The sequence below is a fragment of the Cervus canadensis genome, chromosome 5 (genome assembly GCF_019320065.1).
Source record: "Cervus canadensis isolate Bull #8, Minnesota chromosome 5, ASM1932006v1, whole genome shotgun sequence".
Taxonomy (NCBI): Eukaryota; Metazoa; Chordata; class Mammalia; order Artiodactyla; family Cervidae; genus Cervus; species Cervus canadensis.
The window spans coordinates 25,234,083-25,253,074 of record NC_057390.1 but is presented as its reverse complement, the minus strand read 5'-3'; the positions used below and the strand labels follow the sequence as shown (position 1 = coordinate 25,253,074).

The 18,992-nt window shown below is 37.2% G+C and overlaps 1 protein-coding gene across 2 annotated transcripts in view; it reads right to left on the bottom strand.

The window, feature by feature from the left end:
• Positions 1–18,992, bottom strand: part of PLEKHH2 (pleckstrin homology, MyTH4 and FERM domain containing H2) — a 95,846-nt gene that overhangs the window by 31,944 nt on the left and 44,910 nt on the right. For both annotated transcript variants that reach the window (XM_043468443.1, XM_043468444.1), the window contains 8 exons: positions 17,700–17,836; positions 17,490–17,600; positions 17,243–17,329; positions 15,828–15,986; positions 9,001–9,081; positions 4,970–5,149; positions 2,508–2,616; positions 1,476–1,588 (listed from right to left, as the gene is read on the bottom strand). In XM_043468443.1, coding sequence (XP_043324378.1) covers positions 1,476–1,588; positions 2,508–2,616; positions 4,970–5,149; positions 9,001–9,081; positions 15,828–15,986; positions 17,243–17,329; positions 17,490–17,600; positions 17,700–17,836 — 977 coding nt within the window. The remainder of the gene's footprint in view (positions 1–1,475; positions 1,589–2,507; positions 2,617–4,969; positions 5,150–9,000; positions 9,082–15,827; positions 15,987–17,242; positions 17,330–17,489; positions 17,601–17,699; positions 17,837–18,992) is intronic.

Below are 18,992 nucleotides of genomic sequence, written 5' to 3'. Positions count from 1 at the left end.
ATTTTTCCAATGAAATTAAATTTGTTCTGAGGAGCATCATTGAGTATGGAGTTTGAGGGGATGTGACCAAAGACAAGCAAAGAGAGACAGATGGCCCTGAGGAATGAAGACCACAGAGTCACATAGGCTCCAGTCCACACAGCTATTTGATGCTCTCTAGCATTACACATGCAATTAATACAGAAGCAGGCAAAACCACAGCAGGGATCTTGGCAGGAGTTTGGCTGAAGAATGCATGGGACCATAGGTCCCAAGGAACTATAGTGCTCTTTCTTGATCTCAAAGAAAATAAATTACTCAAAAAAAGGTCTTAGTGAGGATGAGAAATGGAAGAGTAAGAAAGTAAGAGAGCTCATGGGCTAAGAGATTATGGTTAAAGAAAGACATATTAGGATTTAAGATTTTAGAGGTGGTGTACTTATGAGGCATGGAGAATGGAAAGGTGAAGCAGGGTAGACAGCAAGCTTACTGACATTGAGAAGGTCAGGAATCTTAAGGTCATAGCATTGGTGAGCAAAGTGATAGCAAAGTCATTTAGTGTAATGGCAAAGTTTCAGGCAGAGAGAAAGAATGTGAGTTAGGAGCCAAAATCCTTAACGAAATTTGAGGAGTTACCAGAAGGTGACTGATGACAGAGATAATGGAAAGTGAAAGTGAAAGTGTCACAAAAGTGAAAGTTTTAGTCACCCAGTCATGTTGGACTCTTTGCGACCCCATGGACTGTAGCCTGTCAGGCTCCACTGTCCATGGGATCCTCCAGGCAAGAATACTAGAGTGGGTTGCCATGCTCTTCTCCAGGGGATAATGGAGCAGGGGTAAAGAATGATATAACTGGCAAGTTTCAAGTGATCAGGGACTTAATAGAGGTTGAGTAATAAGAATTTGAGCATATTAGCATTGGAGAAGAACAACAGTGTCGACTCCTCTCCCAATAGTGAGGTATGGTGATGTCAGAAATCTCTCCATCTGAGAAGCTGAAGAGAAAATGACTCTGATAATTAAGTCTTTCACATGGCCCAAACCATAGTTTATCATAGAAATTTCAAATTCTCACTCAGAAAGCATATTAAATTCATCTAACTTTAATTCAGTTTATTTTGTCATTGTTATCATATTTTGAATTTTCTTGAAAAGAGCGAAACTTTACAACCTAGATTTTCATTTTTTCCTATTAAAATGCTTAACAATATATATGCTGTGCTAAGTCGCTCAGTCATGTCTGACTCTTTGCGACCCCATGGGCTGTAGCCCGCCAGGCTCCTCTCTCCAGGCAAGGATAGGATTCTCCAGGCAAGAATACTGGAGTGGGCTGCCATGCCCTTCTCCAGGGGTTCTTCCTAACCCCAGGATCGAACCTGTGTCTCTTGCATCTCCTGCATTGGCAGGCAGGTTCTTTACCACTAGCACCATTTGGGAAGCCCTGGCAAAGGTTAACTTCAAGTTTTTTTGATATATAATGCCACATAAAGTTTTACCTTAAATAATTTAATTGCTTCTGTCTGTAGAGCTTCTGAAGGTAGTGTTGTCAGAGGGGAAATGATTCCTTCTTTGCTGTGACACAAAGTAGGGTGTCTCCATATCTGAGAGGCTAAGTACAAAATGAAATGTAAATAAGAAACAGAAAGAATCACTTAATTGGGCCTCATATTAAATTAGCCCTTTAGAAATTAGCTCATTCAGGTCTGGCTCACAATTTAAGTCATAAAAGTCATGAAAAACCTCTGATAACATTATTTTATTTCAGTTTCTAGGCCATTGGGATTCTCATAATTCTCTTTAGGATAAATTAAAGTTAGACAAGGTTGGTACAATATTCTAGGCCAAAACAAGTCTACCAGGACATTGGTTATATTGCTTAAATGTGCTAAAGATTGGTGACCTAGGTAGGGAGATGACTGTGTATGAAAGGGAGCTTGGGGCAAGTTGCAGAGAAGAAACTAGAGCAGGAGGAGATAGAAAGATAAAGAAGAACTTGAAGTCATTCCTAAAATCAACATTTATTGAATTCCTATGCCAGATCACAAATAAAATGTGATCTCTATTAAGTAGAGCATCTAGGCTCTCAATGGGGAAACTTCAGCCATTAAAAAAAAGAAAATTCAATGCAAAGCAACAAATGCTATGAAAGGGTTAAACGGTGAAGTGCATTGGGACATGATTTTAACATTTATTAGGCACCTGTTATGAGCCATTTGCTGAGTTGGGATGAGCTGGATGGGGGACCTCCTAAGGTACACAGGATTTCACCAGGTTGGTGGGGAATGTGAAGGAGGGAGGGCAGTCCAGCAGAGAGAGTAATGTGAGCAAAGGCAGAGAGGTGAGAGGATACAGCATGCTGAAGAAGGACGGTGTCCCTGCAGCTGAAGAACTGCAGTGAGAATCCTAGTCCATGACAAGCAAAGCCAGTAAGAATGGGTATATAGGAATCCACAAAATGAAAACTCTACTAGGCAAAGGGGTTAGGGTCCATTTCATAAACTATAAAGACTTATACATTATAAACTTACAAGGTTCCCCTTCTATATTTAGCAACTTGCAAACAAGTTGTTCAAATTCAGATCCAACATTCACATTGTTACTTCCAGCTGCAACAGTCAGGTGATAAAGCCAAGTGTCCTTAAAAATTAAAACATATTAATAGAGATGTTAACCAAGATATACTTTTTGATGACTTAAGGAAAAAACAACTTGAATAGACAGTAGAAAACTTTGACACTGGGAAAAAAAAACTCTTAATTTTAAAATAAAACTAAAAGCCACTTAGGCTCATTTGAATTGTGCTCATAGTGCCTTTCTCCCATTGTTCACATTTTTATTATTTTCTTAGAAAAGCATTAGAAAACTAAGACAGTAATATGACATTAAGAGGCTAGAATAAATATAACTAATCAATAGCCTTTTAAGGAATACAACAAATTCTATCAAATTTAAAATCTGATTCCTCATACATACAAATAACACACAAAAAATACTTAAGAAGTCCAGAAAATTTAAAGAAGGAAATAAAACCCAGAAGGAACATACCTCAACACAATAAAGGTCATCTAAGAAAAATTAATAGCTAATATCATACCCAATGATGAAAAACTGAAAGCTTGTCCTGTAAGATTTATAACAAAACAAGGATGCCCACTCTTGCCACTTTTATTCACCACACCACTGGAAGCCCTAGCCAGAGCAATAGAGCAAGAAAAAGAAATAAAAGGCATCCAAATTGGAAAGGCAGAAGTAAAATTATCTCTGTTTGCAGATGACATTATCTTACTTGTTGAAAATCCTAAAGACTCCATAAAAACACTGTTAGAACTAATAAATTCAGCAAAGTTGCAGGACACAAAATCAACCTACAAAAATTAATTGTGTTCATATACACTAACAATGAATTATCTGAAAAGGAAATTAAGAAAACAATCCCAAAACAATAGCCAAAATTTTTTTAAAAAAGGAATAAAATACTTAGAAATAAACTTAACCTAGAAGGCAAAAGCTTCATACAACAAAAACAATAAAATACTAATGAAGGAAACTAAAGTTGACACAAGTAAATGGAAAGACATCCAGTCATGGGCTGGAAGAATTAATATTAAAAATGTCCATGCTACCGAAAGCAACCAATAAAGGTTCAAAGTAATCTCTATCAAAATTCCAATTTTAAAAAACAGAAACAGAAAAAACAATCTTAAAATTCATCTGAAACCACAACAAGTCCCAAATAGTCAAATCAATTTTGAGCAAGAAGAGCAAAGCTAGGGAGATCATATGTCCTAATTCAAAATACATTACCAAGCTACAGTAATCAAAATAGTATGGTGCTGCCATAAAAACAGACAGTAAAGTTCATTAATGGGCTTAATGATTGCCCTATTAGGCTAATAGGACAGAATAGAGTCTAGAAATAAACTCATGCATATATGGTCAACAGATTTTTGATAAGGTTGCCAAGAATACAGTGGGCAAAGGATAGTCTCTTCAATTAACAGTGCTGGGAAAACTGGGTATCCATATGCAAAACAAAGAAATTGGACCCTGATCTCACACAACGCACAATATCAACTCCAAAAGGAATAAAACCTTAAATATCAGACCTGAAATCACAAAACACCTGGAAGAAAACATTGAGAAAAAACTTATGGACATAAGACTGGTCTTTCTTATGACACCAAAGCACAGGGAACAAAATAAAAAATAGATATACAGAATTATATCAAATTAGTAAACTTCTGCACAGCAAAGGAAATCATCAATAAAATGAAAAGATAACTTACTGAATGGGAGAAAATATTTGCAAATCATATTTCTTATAAGGGGTTAATATTGAAAATATACAAAAAGCTCATATAACTCAATGGCAAAAAGACAAACAATCCAATTAAAAAATGGAAAGAGTATCATTTGTCCAAAGAAGACATAGAAACGGCCAACAGGTACACGAAAAGGAGCTCAACATCACTAATCATCATTAGTGATCACTAAGACCTAACACAGCCAAAAATAATAAATAAATATTTTTTTTAAAAATACCATGAAATCTAATATCTGTTAAGTAAAAAAGGGTGTATATTTTCTGAGTTTGAAATATATTGAATAAAATTATTTTTAAAAGAATACTATGCCTAATAAATGTATATGTGTCTTTGATTGTACTTGCTTTGCTGTGCTATGCCACTTCAGTTGTGTCCAACTCTGTGTGAACATATGGACTGCAGCCCTCTGGGCTCCCCTGTCCATGGGAATCTCCAGGCAAGAATACTGGAGTGGGTTGCCCTGGCCTCCTCCAGGGAATCTTCCCAATCCAGAGAACGAACCTGTGTCTCTTATGTCTAACCTGCATTGGAAGGAAGGCTCTTTACCACCAGAGCCACTTGGGAAGTCCTTGATTGTACCTACTTGTGCTCATTTGAAAATTATTACCAATTCTTATTCATATTAGTCTAACTCATTCTAAATCAACCAGTTAGTCCTTACATACCTTTTCATGCTTGGATCCAATTAGTAGGTAAGTTGGACCTTGCTCTTTGGGGTGGATCACAATAGTGTAATGTGTGGATAACAGACTTCGCCCACTGGCTTCATAATCTTCATCTGAATCACAGGATCTGTCAACCTCTTCAACTTTAGCCTCCCAGAGTTTGATCTGACCTAAAGGAAACTAAAGTAAATATTAGTAATTGTAAGGAAGGAACTTTCTGAATCTTTTCCTGCTATAATTTTTCATAGTCCTTTTCATTCTTGGCTTTATAAACCATATCTGTTTTTAAATGAATGCCTGAAGGTAACTGGATTATCTACACTGTTACAAAAGTGGGGTAGCCACAGTTAACATGCCAAATGTGATATAAAACAACAATCTGAATACTAGGCATGTAGTTTTTGTGGGAAAAGCAAGAAGCCATTTCTGTACAGTGGTTCAAATTATTCAATTTAACCAAAATGATCCACTACCTAGTCAAGCAATTAGGTTATTCAGTCAAAATATTCATTTGACTTTTAATCCTCCAACAAAGGTGATTTGATTAACCTACTGGATTAAAAGGACAAGTGTAGACATAGTCCCAATACTATCAATAAAAAAGTAAAAAAGTCAGACAGCTAGTGTGAAGAAGTATGATTAACTATCACTGTAAATCCCAATAAATGAAAAGTGTTTTGAAGCTATTTTTATATATGAAGAGTGAAAACGTGAAAGTCACTCAGTCATGTCCCACTCTTTGTAGCCCCATGGACTATACAGTCCATATAATTCTCCAGGCAAGAATAATGGAGTGGGTTGCCATTTCCTTCTCTAGGGATCATTTCCCAACCCAGGGATCAAACCTGTGTTTCCTGCCTTGGCATGCAATTTCTTTATCACTGAGCCACCAGGGATATATGTACATGTACATATAAAATAAATCACAAAAAAAAGCCACGATTTCTTCCATCTTAATGTAAGGGTAAGAAAAAAATCCTAAAAATAATTTACATTAAATTTTACCTACTCTTTTACTGACAAAAACAATTATTTGCTATGTTTTAAAACTTTTGCTTTAATTAAGTACACTTATTCCAGGAACATATACAGTCTGCTTGGGATTTGTTGCTTTTAAACTATCTCACCTAGATATCTTATCTAAAATGCAATATTATCTGCCTAATACTTGATTAATAGAAAAAAATTAATTCACTTAATTACATGTGTTCTATTTTATGGGAAAAAGTTCTTTCCCCATTAAATTCATAACAATTATTTTCTGAGTAGTTACTATGTGCAAAGTACTATTCTGGGTACTGAATGAAGAAAATTTACTTCTGAAAAAAATGTAAAATTAACTTATCTATATTTTCAGAAAAAGAAAGGTAGCAAAACAAAAATAACAGAGTAGCAAAGTCACATTAATAAAAAAAAAGCAAGCTTTAAAAAAATTGGATAAAGAAAACTAATTCTATTATGATAATACATGACAATACTATCCTAATTGTGTGCTCTAGACATGTCTAATCATATGACAATCAAGTTTCCATCCACCACAATATTTAAGGATGGTTATTCCTTTTCAGAGTCCCTTGGACTGCAAGGAAATCAAACCAGTCAATCCTAAAGGAAAACAACCCTGAATATTCATTGGAAAGACTAATGCTGAAACAGAAGCTCCAATCCTTTGGCCACATTATGCAAAGAGACAACTCATTGGAAAAGACCCTGATGCTGGGAAAGATTAAAGGCAAAAGGAGAAGGGGGCGGCAGAGGATGAGATAGTGAGCTAGCATTACCAGCTCAATGGACATGAATTTGATCTAATTTCAAAGGAGAAAGTGGAGGACAGAGGAGTCTGGCGTGCTGCAGTCCATGGAGTCACAAAGAGTCAGACATGACTCAATGAATAAACAACAACACTCCTTTCACCAAAGGATCACCGTGGCTCCATAAACAGTGAATAGACCTGGCATTTTTAAATATTTTGACTGAATTTTTAAAAAGACACTGATCGAGATAAAGACAAATTGTTTCTGAAACATGTACAGCACAAAACGAAGTTAGCCTATACTGATTCACAAGCATTATAATACTTTTCCACTAATTATCATGGATTTCTGCTCATCTATTTATATCCTTCTAACTTGCTCCTTCTATGATCAATGTTATCCATTTTTATTAAATAATAGAAATTACTATTAGTAATGGTAGTAAGAACATTTAAATTTTACTCTTGGTAAATTTTAAATTACTTTTCTATTTATAAAACACATACTTATTATAGAAACTTGGTAAAAACTGAAAGGTACCCAAAAAAGGAGAGGCTTCCCTGGTGGCTCAGATGGTAAGTCTGCTTGCAATGCAGGAGACCCGGGTTCAGTCCCTGGGTTGGGAACATCCCCTGGAGAAGGAAATGGCAACCCACTCCAGTATTCTTGCCTGGAGAATCCCATGGACAGAGGAGCCTGGCAGGCTACAGTTCATGGAGTTTTAAAGAGTAAGACCCAACTGAGGGACTGACACTTTCACTTTTCACCCCAAAAAGGAAAAAAAAAAAAGTCATCCATATTTCTACCACCATTCAACATTTCGGTACAGTTCTTTCTGACTTTTCTGCTATGTGTGTTTTAACACAGATGTGCTAGATGGAGGATTATAAACTCAGCATCCTGACCTCCCTCTTCTAAAGTCTCCCTGTAATTGCAGAAAAGAAGCTGGGCACTATATTTGTCAGAATCTCTTTCCCTGTATAGTTCCAAATAAGAGCTTGCCTGAGAGAATCTGCATGTAATGTGGAAGGTAAGGGTGTCAGAGGAGTAACTGCAGAGACAGCTGCAGTCAGACGCCTGGGCGCTGGGAGCGCCACAGAGGCTTCGCAGTCAGCTGCTGAGGGCCAGCTGCCTCTGTGCTTTGCGTTCAGACCGCTGGTCCTGCCTTCTTGGACCTTCAGTGGCAGCTTCTTCCCCAACCTCTACCACCTTGACTTTTCTAAAAGTTATGTAAGTCCCTAATTCTACGTCAAAATTGTTGTAAATGGAATACACAGAGTGGCAGTGGTTCTCCTGATTGATAACTGAGTTAGGGTTATATTGGGATATACAATTTTGTAATGTGCTTATTCTTGTATTATTTTAATGAGCATATTCCCACACTGCTTCAGAGATAACACTCTCAAAGATTCATTGTGTTAATTTCCATCCCATGAGCAATACTGAGAATAAGGAAATGCCTTTTAAATATGGCTAGTCAGGGGACTTCCCTGGCAGCCTAGTGGTTAAGACTGTGCACTCCCAATGCAGACGATGTGGTCAGGGGACTAAGATCCCACATGCTGCATGAAGTGACCAATAAATAAATAAATACGGCTAGCCAGAACCGAGAGTGCAGGCAGCAAAAATAGAACAGAGAAATACTAACTGACCTATGTGGTCAGTGGACCAAGAAGTCTGGTCTCATTAATACAGTAATCACTCACAGACTGCTATTCTGTGAAGCAGGCATCACTGTTTTATGCAAATACTCTTGATCCAATGATAATTAGGCATACATTTCACCTTTGGAAGACATCATCTTTTTCCTCTAAAAATGAAGGTAACTCAAGTTCTTTGGGGGAGGAGATTAATTAAAAATGAACCAATGGGACATAGATAGGTAGATGGATGGATAGATAAGTGGTGTCTAGGAATTCAAGGGCCTGGGACAGGACTGGATTCTTTCTTCTCTCCAGCTTCTTTCCTAGCTTGATGCTCCCATCATTCAAACTTATCTATTCTGTCAGGGCTGAAAAATATGAGGAACTGATGGCTGAGAGTGGGGAAGATTTTTCTAGGTCTTAGAAGAGGCATTAATTAAAAGTTGCTAAGGCTTATAATTAAGAATCAAGATCCCTCTGGGCCTATGATTACCTTAGTAATAATTTTATGCAAAATTTCAACATCATCAAAAATTCTAAAGTTTGGGCTAGCAATAGAACAGTAAAAGGAAAAACTTGAAACCATAATCAACAAAAAATTTCTCTAATCAGGATATTAAAAACATATACATACCTTATCTTCTTGACTACGAAAATAATACAATGTTTTTCCTATAAGTTTACACCAGACTCTCTTGGAATAACCATGTTTTACCTGAAATCATATTTCAAAGAATTATAAATGTAGCTCAGAACTCTGACACCTTAAAGTATAGCATATACACTCTATCTGAAGCTATTTGAACAGCTATCCAGTTTGCTCAAGTTATAAGTGACATTTCAACCAGACTATCTGAATGCTATTTGCAATTTACCTGTTATACTAGTATCATGGCATGTTTGCTTCATGCTCACCACTCAACATTTAATGAATGTTTACTAGATGTCAAGTATTACACCTAAGACTAAGGCTTAAAAGATGCCAATTTCACAAGTATTTTTCACAGTTTCCATATTATATAGATTTCCAACAATCCTGTGGCTCTCCAGGTTAACACATGTTAGAAACAGGAAGACTGAAACCTAAGAATTCCAGTGATTTCCAAAATACAAAAGTTTCATTCATTCAAAACACTTGATGCCTTCTCCAGAAGGATACACACAAAATAATAAAGCAACATCAAAAGCTACTGTTACATATTGAGTACTTCCTATATGTCAGGAACTATCTTTCGTGACTGGGATGGAATCTGAATCTGGTTCTTGACTCTGAGTAGTCAGGGACTGGTCCAGGCACTGGGGGGACAGATATGAACAAGACAGTTTCCTTCCTCGAGGAGCTCACTGCCTCACGAGGCAGACAGACAAGCAAACCAGCAGTGTGCTATGTATCTTCATTAGAAATACAAAGTTTGCACACTTAGATGTGTGTGTGAGACATTTTACACACATGTTCTACACATTTACACATAAATTTGTCCTGAATATTACAGGTTTTTCACTGGTCAGTGGATTTAGTAAGATCCTCACTATTGGGTTTCACAGCTGGTGTGATGGTAAAGAACCTGCCTGCCAATGTAAGATCCTCACTATGAGTTCCTCCCTGCCCCAGTCCTGTCCAGGTCCAGGCACTGAAGATCTCTGTCAGACAGTCCCGGCTATACCCTCAAGTCTAGAAAAACACCAAGAACCCTATTCCCTCCAGTGGATAAGATCTGTAATGGGTTCTGTTGCCCCAGACCTAGAAGGTGGTATGCCTGATTGAGCTTGCCTAATACTTCCACTACCCGGGCAGCCCCGCCAATTTTTGCCTTGAGGTTTGACCCTCTCCTTCAATAGTCAGAGTGGACTTCAACCTGGAGACACCCACCACTGGAAAACCAAGACACTGGCTGGTAAAACCAAAGCCCAATATTCCGTTGTCATGCTTGCCCATGGTGACAAATATGAAGAAGAAAAATAAAGCAGGAAAAGAGAAGAAGTGCTTGGAGAAGCAGGGGATGTGTTTTACAATTTAACATATGGGGGTCAGGAAGGCGTCATCAACACTGAAGAGTCCAGCCCTAGAGGAGGGAGGTGAGCTACGCAGTCACCCGAGAGAACACTCCGGGCAAGGACACAGCAAGCACCAAGGTCCTGAGATGGCGTGTGTCCATGTGTCCGAGACTGAGCGAGTAAGGGGAGATGTCACGGGGGTGGGGGCGGCACGTGGGGCTGGGAAGCACACATATTTTGCGGGGACCTTGTAATGACAACATTTAAACAGAGAAGAATGGATTTTGCAGTGGGCAAGTCACAACAGCAGAAAGGGCCTGGGTTCTGAGGTCAGATGGACCAAGGTTTAAATCCCAGTTCTACCACACACTGGATAGACGATGCCCTCAGGCAACTGACTTGACCTCCCAGCTTCTATCCTTAAAGTGGGATAACTGTACACCTCAGCGGGCTGTTGTATGACCAAAGGAGAAAATGTAAATAAAGGATACTAATAGTTACTCAATAAACACTTCCTTCCTTGCTATGCATAAGGAGAAGTAAAACACATGTTTCATTTAAACCCATAAATGCAGCCAGTCTTTGGGCTTTCCAAAGTATGGTTTAAGCAAACAAATAACTCCACCATCTAACAGTCTGATGGATTTAGAATGTTGCTTAAGGAGAAACAACAACAACAAAAAATGTTTCATTTGGCAAGAAATGCTTCAGTTTAATTGAATTTAGAAACATGTACTTACAGAAAAATATACTGGAAGTTTTAAATAGTTTGTGTTATACAGATTACTTTTTTCTTCTTTGAAACAAACTCCAGAAAGGAGTCTCACTAAAATTGAAGCATAATGCATCTGGCTATAAAGAGTATACTTCGGAAATGATTTATCTTTAAATAGAGCAATGTGTGCCTTTGAGGAACTACAAATTAATGAGGACTTCTGCCAAGTCACTGTAAAAGCTGTGTTTTAAAAACATAGTCTATCTTTTTAGGTAAATCTGATTATGTTAAGATTTCTCCCAACTCTGACTTATTCTGGGAAAAAAATCATAATAAATTACACTAGAAGAATTCGCACAAAGATTTAAAGACAATTTCAAACTTCAAGGCTTTGGTGAACTAAAAACCTGAAAGAATTTTTTTTTTTTACCTTGCATCCATAACAAAGGTACTTGTATCGGTTCTCTCTGAAACTTTGATGACAAACAGTGCATTGTATCCTGATTGGCCTTTGTCATCACACAAAACACAAGCTCCCAAGGTCTTCTCTCCTCTCCTGTATTTTCATGCCTGTAACCTTCTCCACTACTAATCCTGTCACCTATCTCGCTGACTTCATCATCCAGAGGAAACTCTTTTGATAATAATAGCTAGCATTTTGGATGTCTTTATGATGTGCCAGGCACTGTTCTAAAGCACTTTGCACAATTTATTTAATCTTCCCAGCACCCTGTGAGATTGGCACCAATATTATTCCCACCTTACAAAAAAGGACACTAAGGCACAGAGATGCTAAGTAACTATCCACGGCCCCACAAGCGGCAACTTTCAGAGCCAGGACGTGCCCTGCTGTGCAGTCTGGCTCCTGAACTCTTTCCCGAGGCTCTGTGCTGCACTACCTCCCTACAATCTTAACTCACAGTACCTCTTGTTCTTTTCGTTTCTAAAAACCTTTGCTGTCCCTCCATTTTTGCTACTCATCCCCTTGGCCACACCCTGGTCCTTTTTCCTTCATGGGGAACGGCGCCACTTCTGAAATTGACATTCTACATTCTGACCTCAGCCTCCCCCCAGCTCCCTCTCTCCTCACTCATGCCACGCTCTTCGTTGACCTCAGTGCCTCTCCTGACACCACGTTCCCTCCCAGCTCCACTCTCTCTCATGTGCCAGGAAGCAGGGACAGTCCTCCAAATTCGGTACTGCTCTTACTCATCTCCCCATCACCCCTGAAAACACCGCAGTGCACTTCGTGCATCTGACACTGCAGATCACTCCCTGCCTGTCAAACACTCCACTCCTGGCCTCCATGACGCACTTTGCAGGGTCTCTTCATATATCTCCTTTATGTGTTCTCAAATTTGGGAAACCTAGTGTCCTATTAACAGTCCCCTGCTCTTCTCACCATACACATTTTCCTGGATGATTTCTCTCACTGGCATGGAGTTGACTATCACATGCACAATGATAATTCCCCAAATCCTTCTCTCCAACCGAGCCTTCTCCTCTGAAGGAGATTCTGTTGCCACGGCCTGCTGGACTTCTTAATGCAGGTGTCTTCACAAGCTGTAAAACTGACAAGTCCCCAAAGGACCTTTTGATCATCCTGAACAGCTCCTCTTTTCTGAGGGCTCTATCATCTGGCACCATCTTTCACGCAGCTATCCTTCTCTTTCCCACTTCCTAGTCGCTGGCCTCAGTCTAACTGAAGATTTTTACCTCCCAACATTATTTAGATTCACCCTCTGGTCTCTCTCCCAATGACCAGTTCAGAGTCTCATCCTCTTCAGGAAAACCACCCCCACTTACTGTTCTTAGAAACTCCAGCTTGCTTCCCACAAATTCATCTTCCTCTCAGCAGAGCAATCTGTTAACAACTTGAACACAGCCACGCCCCTGTTACAAACCCTGAGGGGTTCCACATCACCTTTAGGACGAAGAACAAAGTCCTTAACAAGACCAAAATAGTCCTCCACGATCAGGACCCCCCAACTCTTTCTTCAAAGGACTTGCTCTTTACATAGGTGGCCACGCTTTGAGACACTGCGTCTTTTGTCCATGCTGTCTTCCAGCCTCGAATACCTCCCTTTGCCCATTTCCAAAATTAAATCCTACTTCTCCTTGGAGACTCAGTGCAGGCAAACCTTCTCTGAGAAGTTGTTCCTGACCCCACAGTCTAAATTATTCAGCTTTTCTGTGCACCTTATGATGCATGTCAATAATAGTGCTTTATGTATTAATATATCACTATAAATATGCTTATGTTCTTTTCTTTCCCACTAGATACGAGGCTCTCTGGGGGATGGGGCAGCAGTCTAATCATCTAAATATCTCAGCTCCTTGCTTGACATGGGATAACTGTTCAATACACGTATTTTAAAATAAGTGAATTTCTATATAGGAAATGTTCTTCCAAAGCATTAAAAGTTGCAAGACTAACTATCCAGAATCAAATTAGTCAAATTCTTAATATCTGCCTACATATTTCTGTACTTAATAATAACAGTGTGACAACTTGAAAAAGTCTCCTCCCCTGCAAAGTATTCAAACACTGCTCTGCCGTATCTGGGATTGTAGCCTGAATGTGAGCTCAGAACAAGTCACTCGCAAAGAGTTTTTCTCATATAAGGCTTTGCAGGTGAAAATATGGGGGTGGACAACCCTTCACAAATGGTAGGAAGGAAATCTAATAAGCATCCTGTCTATAAATCCTAGTGGTTTAGTCATCTGATAATCACATCAACTTGCACTCATTTAAAATGCAGTTGTAAAATGGGAAGCAGGGAAAAGTAGAAATGTAACAGGAGTGAAACTTGACAAGGCATGCCGATAATTAAAAATAAGCAAAAAAACCAAAAACACTGATTGTGAAAGAAATTATAAACCTTTAGCCACGAGACCATATGAAAGCCTAAGGATTTGATATACACAGTCCTTGAAACAGTAGGACAACTAGTTACTTTGAATTTGATTTAAAGAATGTGATTTAAAGTAGCACTGGGTTCATTGGAAAACATATATTAGCACAATACCAGGGAGTTCTCAAGCCCATGACTAAAAGAAAAAACATTTTCATGGTGATAGAATGATCCGGAAAAACACATAGTGCATCTCTTTGTTGAATGTATTTGTTAATTTTTTCTCTTACTTTTATTTATTTATTTTTTTTAAATTTTTTCTCTTACTTTTAGAATAGTTGGTCGGTCTTTGTAAATATTACTGAAGAGCACCCACCCATATTCCCACATTAATATTAAGTATAATATTAAGTATTAATATTAAGTATAAATTACAGGGTGGCATAGCTCACCATAGTTAAATTTCTCGTCTCTTACATAAATAAAGCACATGAGTGATGCATGATGATGCAAAGATTACTTTCGTGTGCAGTATTTTATGTGTAAATATTTTATTGTATTGTTAAAAAATTTTAAATAATATTTGTCAGCATAAATCAATATTTACTCATTCTAAAAAAGTTAGAAAATAATTCACCTATGTATGTTTGAGGTTGACAGACTTGTAAAATCTTTTAAAAAAGAAAGCCAGACTTTATATTATAAAGTTAGAAAACAGAACTAAGCAGAAATGAAGTAAAAACCACACAGAGATATCCAGTATACCTTACTATATATTTCCTAGTCAGACATTTTTCTACAAATATGCTTACCAAAAGTGGGATAACTATGTAATACTCTACACTTATTTTATCACCTAACAACACATCATAATCTATTTCTAAAACATTAAACATTCTTTTGCACATTTAAAATGACTGCACAGTAAAGCATTACCTGATTATATAAATATTTAAAACTATCCCCTACTCCATATCTAAGATGATCTCAGTTTTTCTGTATTATAAACCATGGAGTGCAAGTAATATTTCTGCAGCAATGGAAATGTTCTATATCTTGAGAGAGTGACAGTAAATATCTACCAAAACTGATTCAATCCTGTACTTAAAACCTGCATTTCAATGCATGTTAATTATTATCTCTTTTTTTAAATCAGAAAGAGGATGCTGTGATGGACATCTTCATACTTAAATGTTTTGCAAATTAAGATAATTTCCTAAGCATAAATTTCTTAGACTGAAACTGCTGGATCGAAGTCTAAATATTTATCTTCTTAAAACATTTAATATTTATTCATTTATTTGTTCATTCAAAAATATTTACTGAGTAAAACACTTTGGCCAAGACATTGCCAAACTGCCTTCTAAAGTAAACTCAGTAGCAAATTTCTTAATTTGTGTCAATACTGTATTTCATACTTTTAAAAAAGGTCCTCCCTTGATCAGATTTTTAAAAATATTCATTACTTCTTGCTTTTTAAGAAAATTATTAATGATAGTAGAACATTTTCTTATATGTTTATTGATCATTTGTGTTTCTATCTCTACCTCTCTCATTGTGTTCTTTGTTCTTTCCCCTCACTGATATTTACCTTTTACTTACTGATTAAAAAAGCTTGTATTTAAGTTTCAAATATATTTTCAAAGCTTCTCACTGGTCTTTTAAAAATTTTGCCTAGAGGAGTTCTGATAGTAAGAACATTTACGTTTTTACGCAGGATAGTCAAATTTGTCATGTTTCATCTTTATGGTTTTTGTCTTTGGTATCAAACTTAAAACACTCTTTCCCACTGCAAAACAACATAAATAATATATATTCTGTGATGCCCACTCTTCATGATTGCGGGGATAATTCTCTCACTGTCTGCGACACTGCTATTGTATATAGAGTTCCCACCTTGGTGAGCAATCCCTTCACCGTTGGTTTGCCCTCAGGTTGCAGGAAAAGGGGGTTGGCAGCTTGTACTCGAAGAACGTTTTGTAACACTTTAATCCATTCCTCCAATATATTGGGGGAATCTGCAGTCAGATAGTATGTGTGTTTTTCAGTGGTCAACTAGAACGGGATGAGAAAGAGATAGAAAAGGAAACTAGAGATTTTAGAATAATTATCATTTCCTTGTCCATTTTTCAAATATGGACTACCTAATATGGAAACAAATAAGCTGCAACTTGAATCTTAGGTTTCAAATAAATGATTCTATAAATCATGTAGCATATTTTAACCACTTTTGAGAAGGACAATTAACTTTTTGTGGCAATAGTTTTTTCACTTCCATTTATTTTAAAACTTCCATTTATTTTAAAACTCTTCATACTATTATGCTTTGGGGTCACGATTTTTTAATCTTATTTTCTCATTAGATTTTCCTTTTCTCCCTTAAATGTGCTATGGAGTCCTAGTTGTTGAAATGAGGAGCAGAGTAGTTGCAGTTTCAGAAGCCTACAAATGATTCTTTTTTTAAATAAATGTTTATATTTTTTAATTGGAGGAAAACTGCTTCAGTGTTGTGCTGGTTTCTGCTGTACAACAATGCAAATCAGCCATAAATACACTGATTCTCCTTTCTACATTTTGGGGCAGTCCTCAAGTATTAGCCACTGAAAACAATGAAAATGTACTTTTCTAATAAAATGTTGTATTTCACCCTCCAAAAGAGGAAGATAAGAAAATAACAATTATGGAAGGCATTTCAGAAATAAATCATCTGAATTTTAAGTCACCTATCCAAACTATTTCAATAGCTTGTTTTGTTTTGTTTTTTAAACTTGGCAAAGGTTTCCCGCAAGACTGGCATTATGTGTGTGTGAAATGGTCAGCAGCCCCCTCTGTGGTGTGACTTCGTGGGAACTAGGACAGCCCCTCTGCTCCCTAATATCCTTCCCACTTAGGTGTAAGAGCATCTGAAGTTCACAGAACTGACATTTTCTGGTTCTCTATTATAAATTGCGAACACTTCTGAATTCAATAGTACATTAAAATATGGATATCTTATTGGGAATTCATTTATCAAATAACCCTCCCCTAAAATAGCTTGACAGCTTGAGAATTGAGAATGGCTGGGAGGGTTAGGAGTGGGGAACAAACAGTGTAAGGGATCAAGGGCAAAGAAAATACAGTGGAGACTTACTTAACATAAACTCAGGTTATAACATAGTTTTAACTAAGAAATCCCAGGGTTTTACCCATTTTAGGGGCATCAAACTGATCACCAAATGGAATAAAAAAATTCTGAATACCCAGTCTTCATTCTATTAGCTTATAAAATTGAGAATTGAGTTTTACATGATATAAAAAAGAAAAAAAAATACCTGAACTGTTTGCTTGTTATCTCCTCTTAAAATGCTGCAGGATGCACTAAGTTCAATATGGCCCTGTGGTTTTCTGATTACATCGCTCTGTATGAAGGGAAGAAAACCAATGCAAAGTGATTACCTGTAATAGTCATAATAAGAAATGATTTGTCTCATTAATTGCATTATGTGGAAGAAAATCTGTCAGGAGTCTGATTTATAGATTGAGGAATTCAGTTCTAAATAACAAGCAATTTCCACTCACCGGAGATTTGTAGTAAAGTAATTCACCACCTTTAAGAACAAACCATCTCCGCTTCCAAGTCTTGACTTTACCACTCATTTTTAATAAGTAGCCAGATTTTTCCAGTGGTTCCTAATTAAAGAGATTTTAAAAAATATTTAGGTTCCCTTTGGAGACTCTAACAGATTCATTAATTTAAAAAAAAAACAAAACCCCTGACTAAGTGTTTACGTTTTTCCCATTGTCACTGGAAGATGAGCAAGTTTTCAGGAGCTTCTGCTCTGGCTGTGAGTACTCCAAGTCTGTGGAGTAAGCATCTGGGGGAATAGCATAATCGCTTTCAGAGGCCACAGAAGAGAGAGACACACCTAGATGAAAAGAAATAAATCAAGTCAATATTTAGCAATTGGATGGTCCAAATGCTGGTTGTCAGTTTTCCTAAGAAATACATCCATATCCCAAATCATCACCCTTCCTAGACTAGATGTATTCCATGCCTTTCACCATGAAGTACCTTTAAGGCAGAAAACAGAGCTAAAGGGTTAAGGACTATCATGCAGATCTCCGAGGAAGTCAAAGAAACATAAATAATATTTTGGGATGATTGTAAGTACAGCTATTTTCACATATATAAAATGTATGTAATAGTCTAATAATGTGTTTTATTAAGAATTAAAAATACATGTATTTACATATTGACATGTAGGCAAGACACTGAGTTGGGAAGATCCCCTGGAGGAGGAAATGGCAACCCACTCCAGTATTCTTGCCTGAAAAATCCCATGGACAGAGGAGCCTGGCGGGCTACAGTCCCTGGGATCGCAAAGAGTCATACATGACTGAGCACCTGAGCACAGAGAGCACATGCATACGTAGGCAAACAAATGCTGAACCTTAATTTATCAAGACTTGTACGATCACACTTTAATACACTTAATTTTTGTAATCATTTGAAAGTAACATCACATTAAAAGAACATAGGAGTCCAATACTACTAGTGTATAGATTTTGAAAATCTTGCATAAAAGAGAAGCAATAAAAAAGATATAAACTGACTACTTCATTTGCCAGCAGCTATAATGCAAAATTCAAAGGAACATTTTTCACAATAATTCACTTGCCATTTTAGAAAACAACTTGTAAGTTGCAAGTCACATTGGAGAGTCACTACAATTGGAGATTTTGAAAATATTAAATAAAATCAAGAACTTAAGTCATTATTCATTATAGTATCTGGCAATTTTTAAAGTGTCTATTAACATTGAAGGGCCATGTTAGGATAATTTCACTATATTATTCTTCTAATTTATTTGACTAAGCCAAGTAATGGATGTGATAATAGTAGGATGGTTATTTTTCAAAGAATAACAGAAATTTCAATCTACCAAAGGCCTCAGAGATCATTCTGGTTCAGGCCCTCATTCTCTAAGGAGACTAAGGTCCACAGATTAAAGGATTTGTCCAAAGTCAAATAGCCAGGCAGAGGCAACGTTGGAATGCAAATCTCAGGCTCTTAGCCTCAAG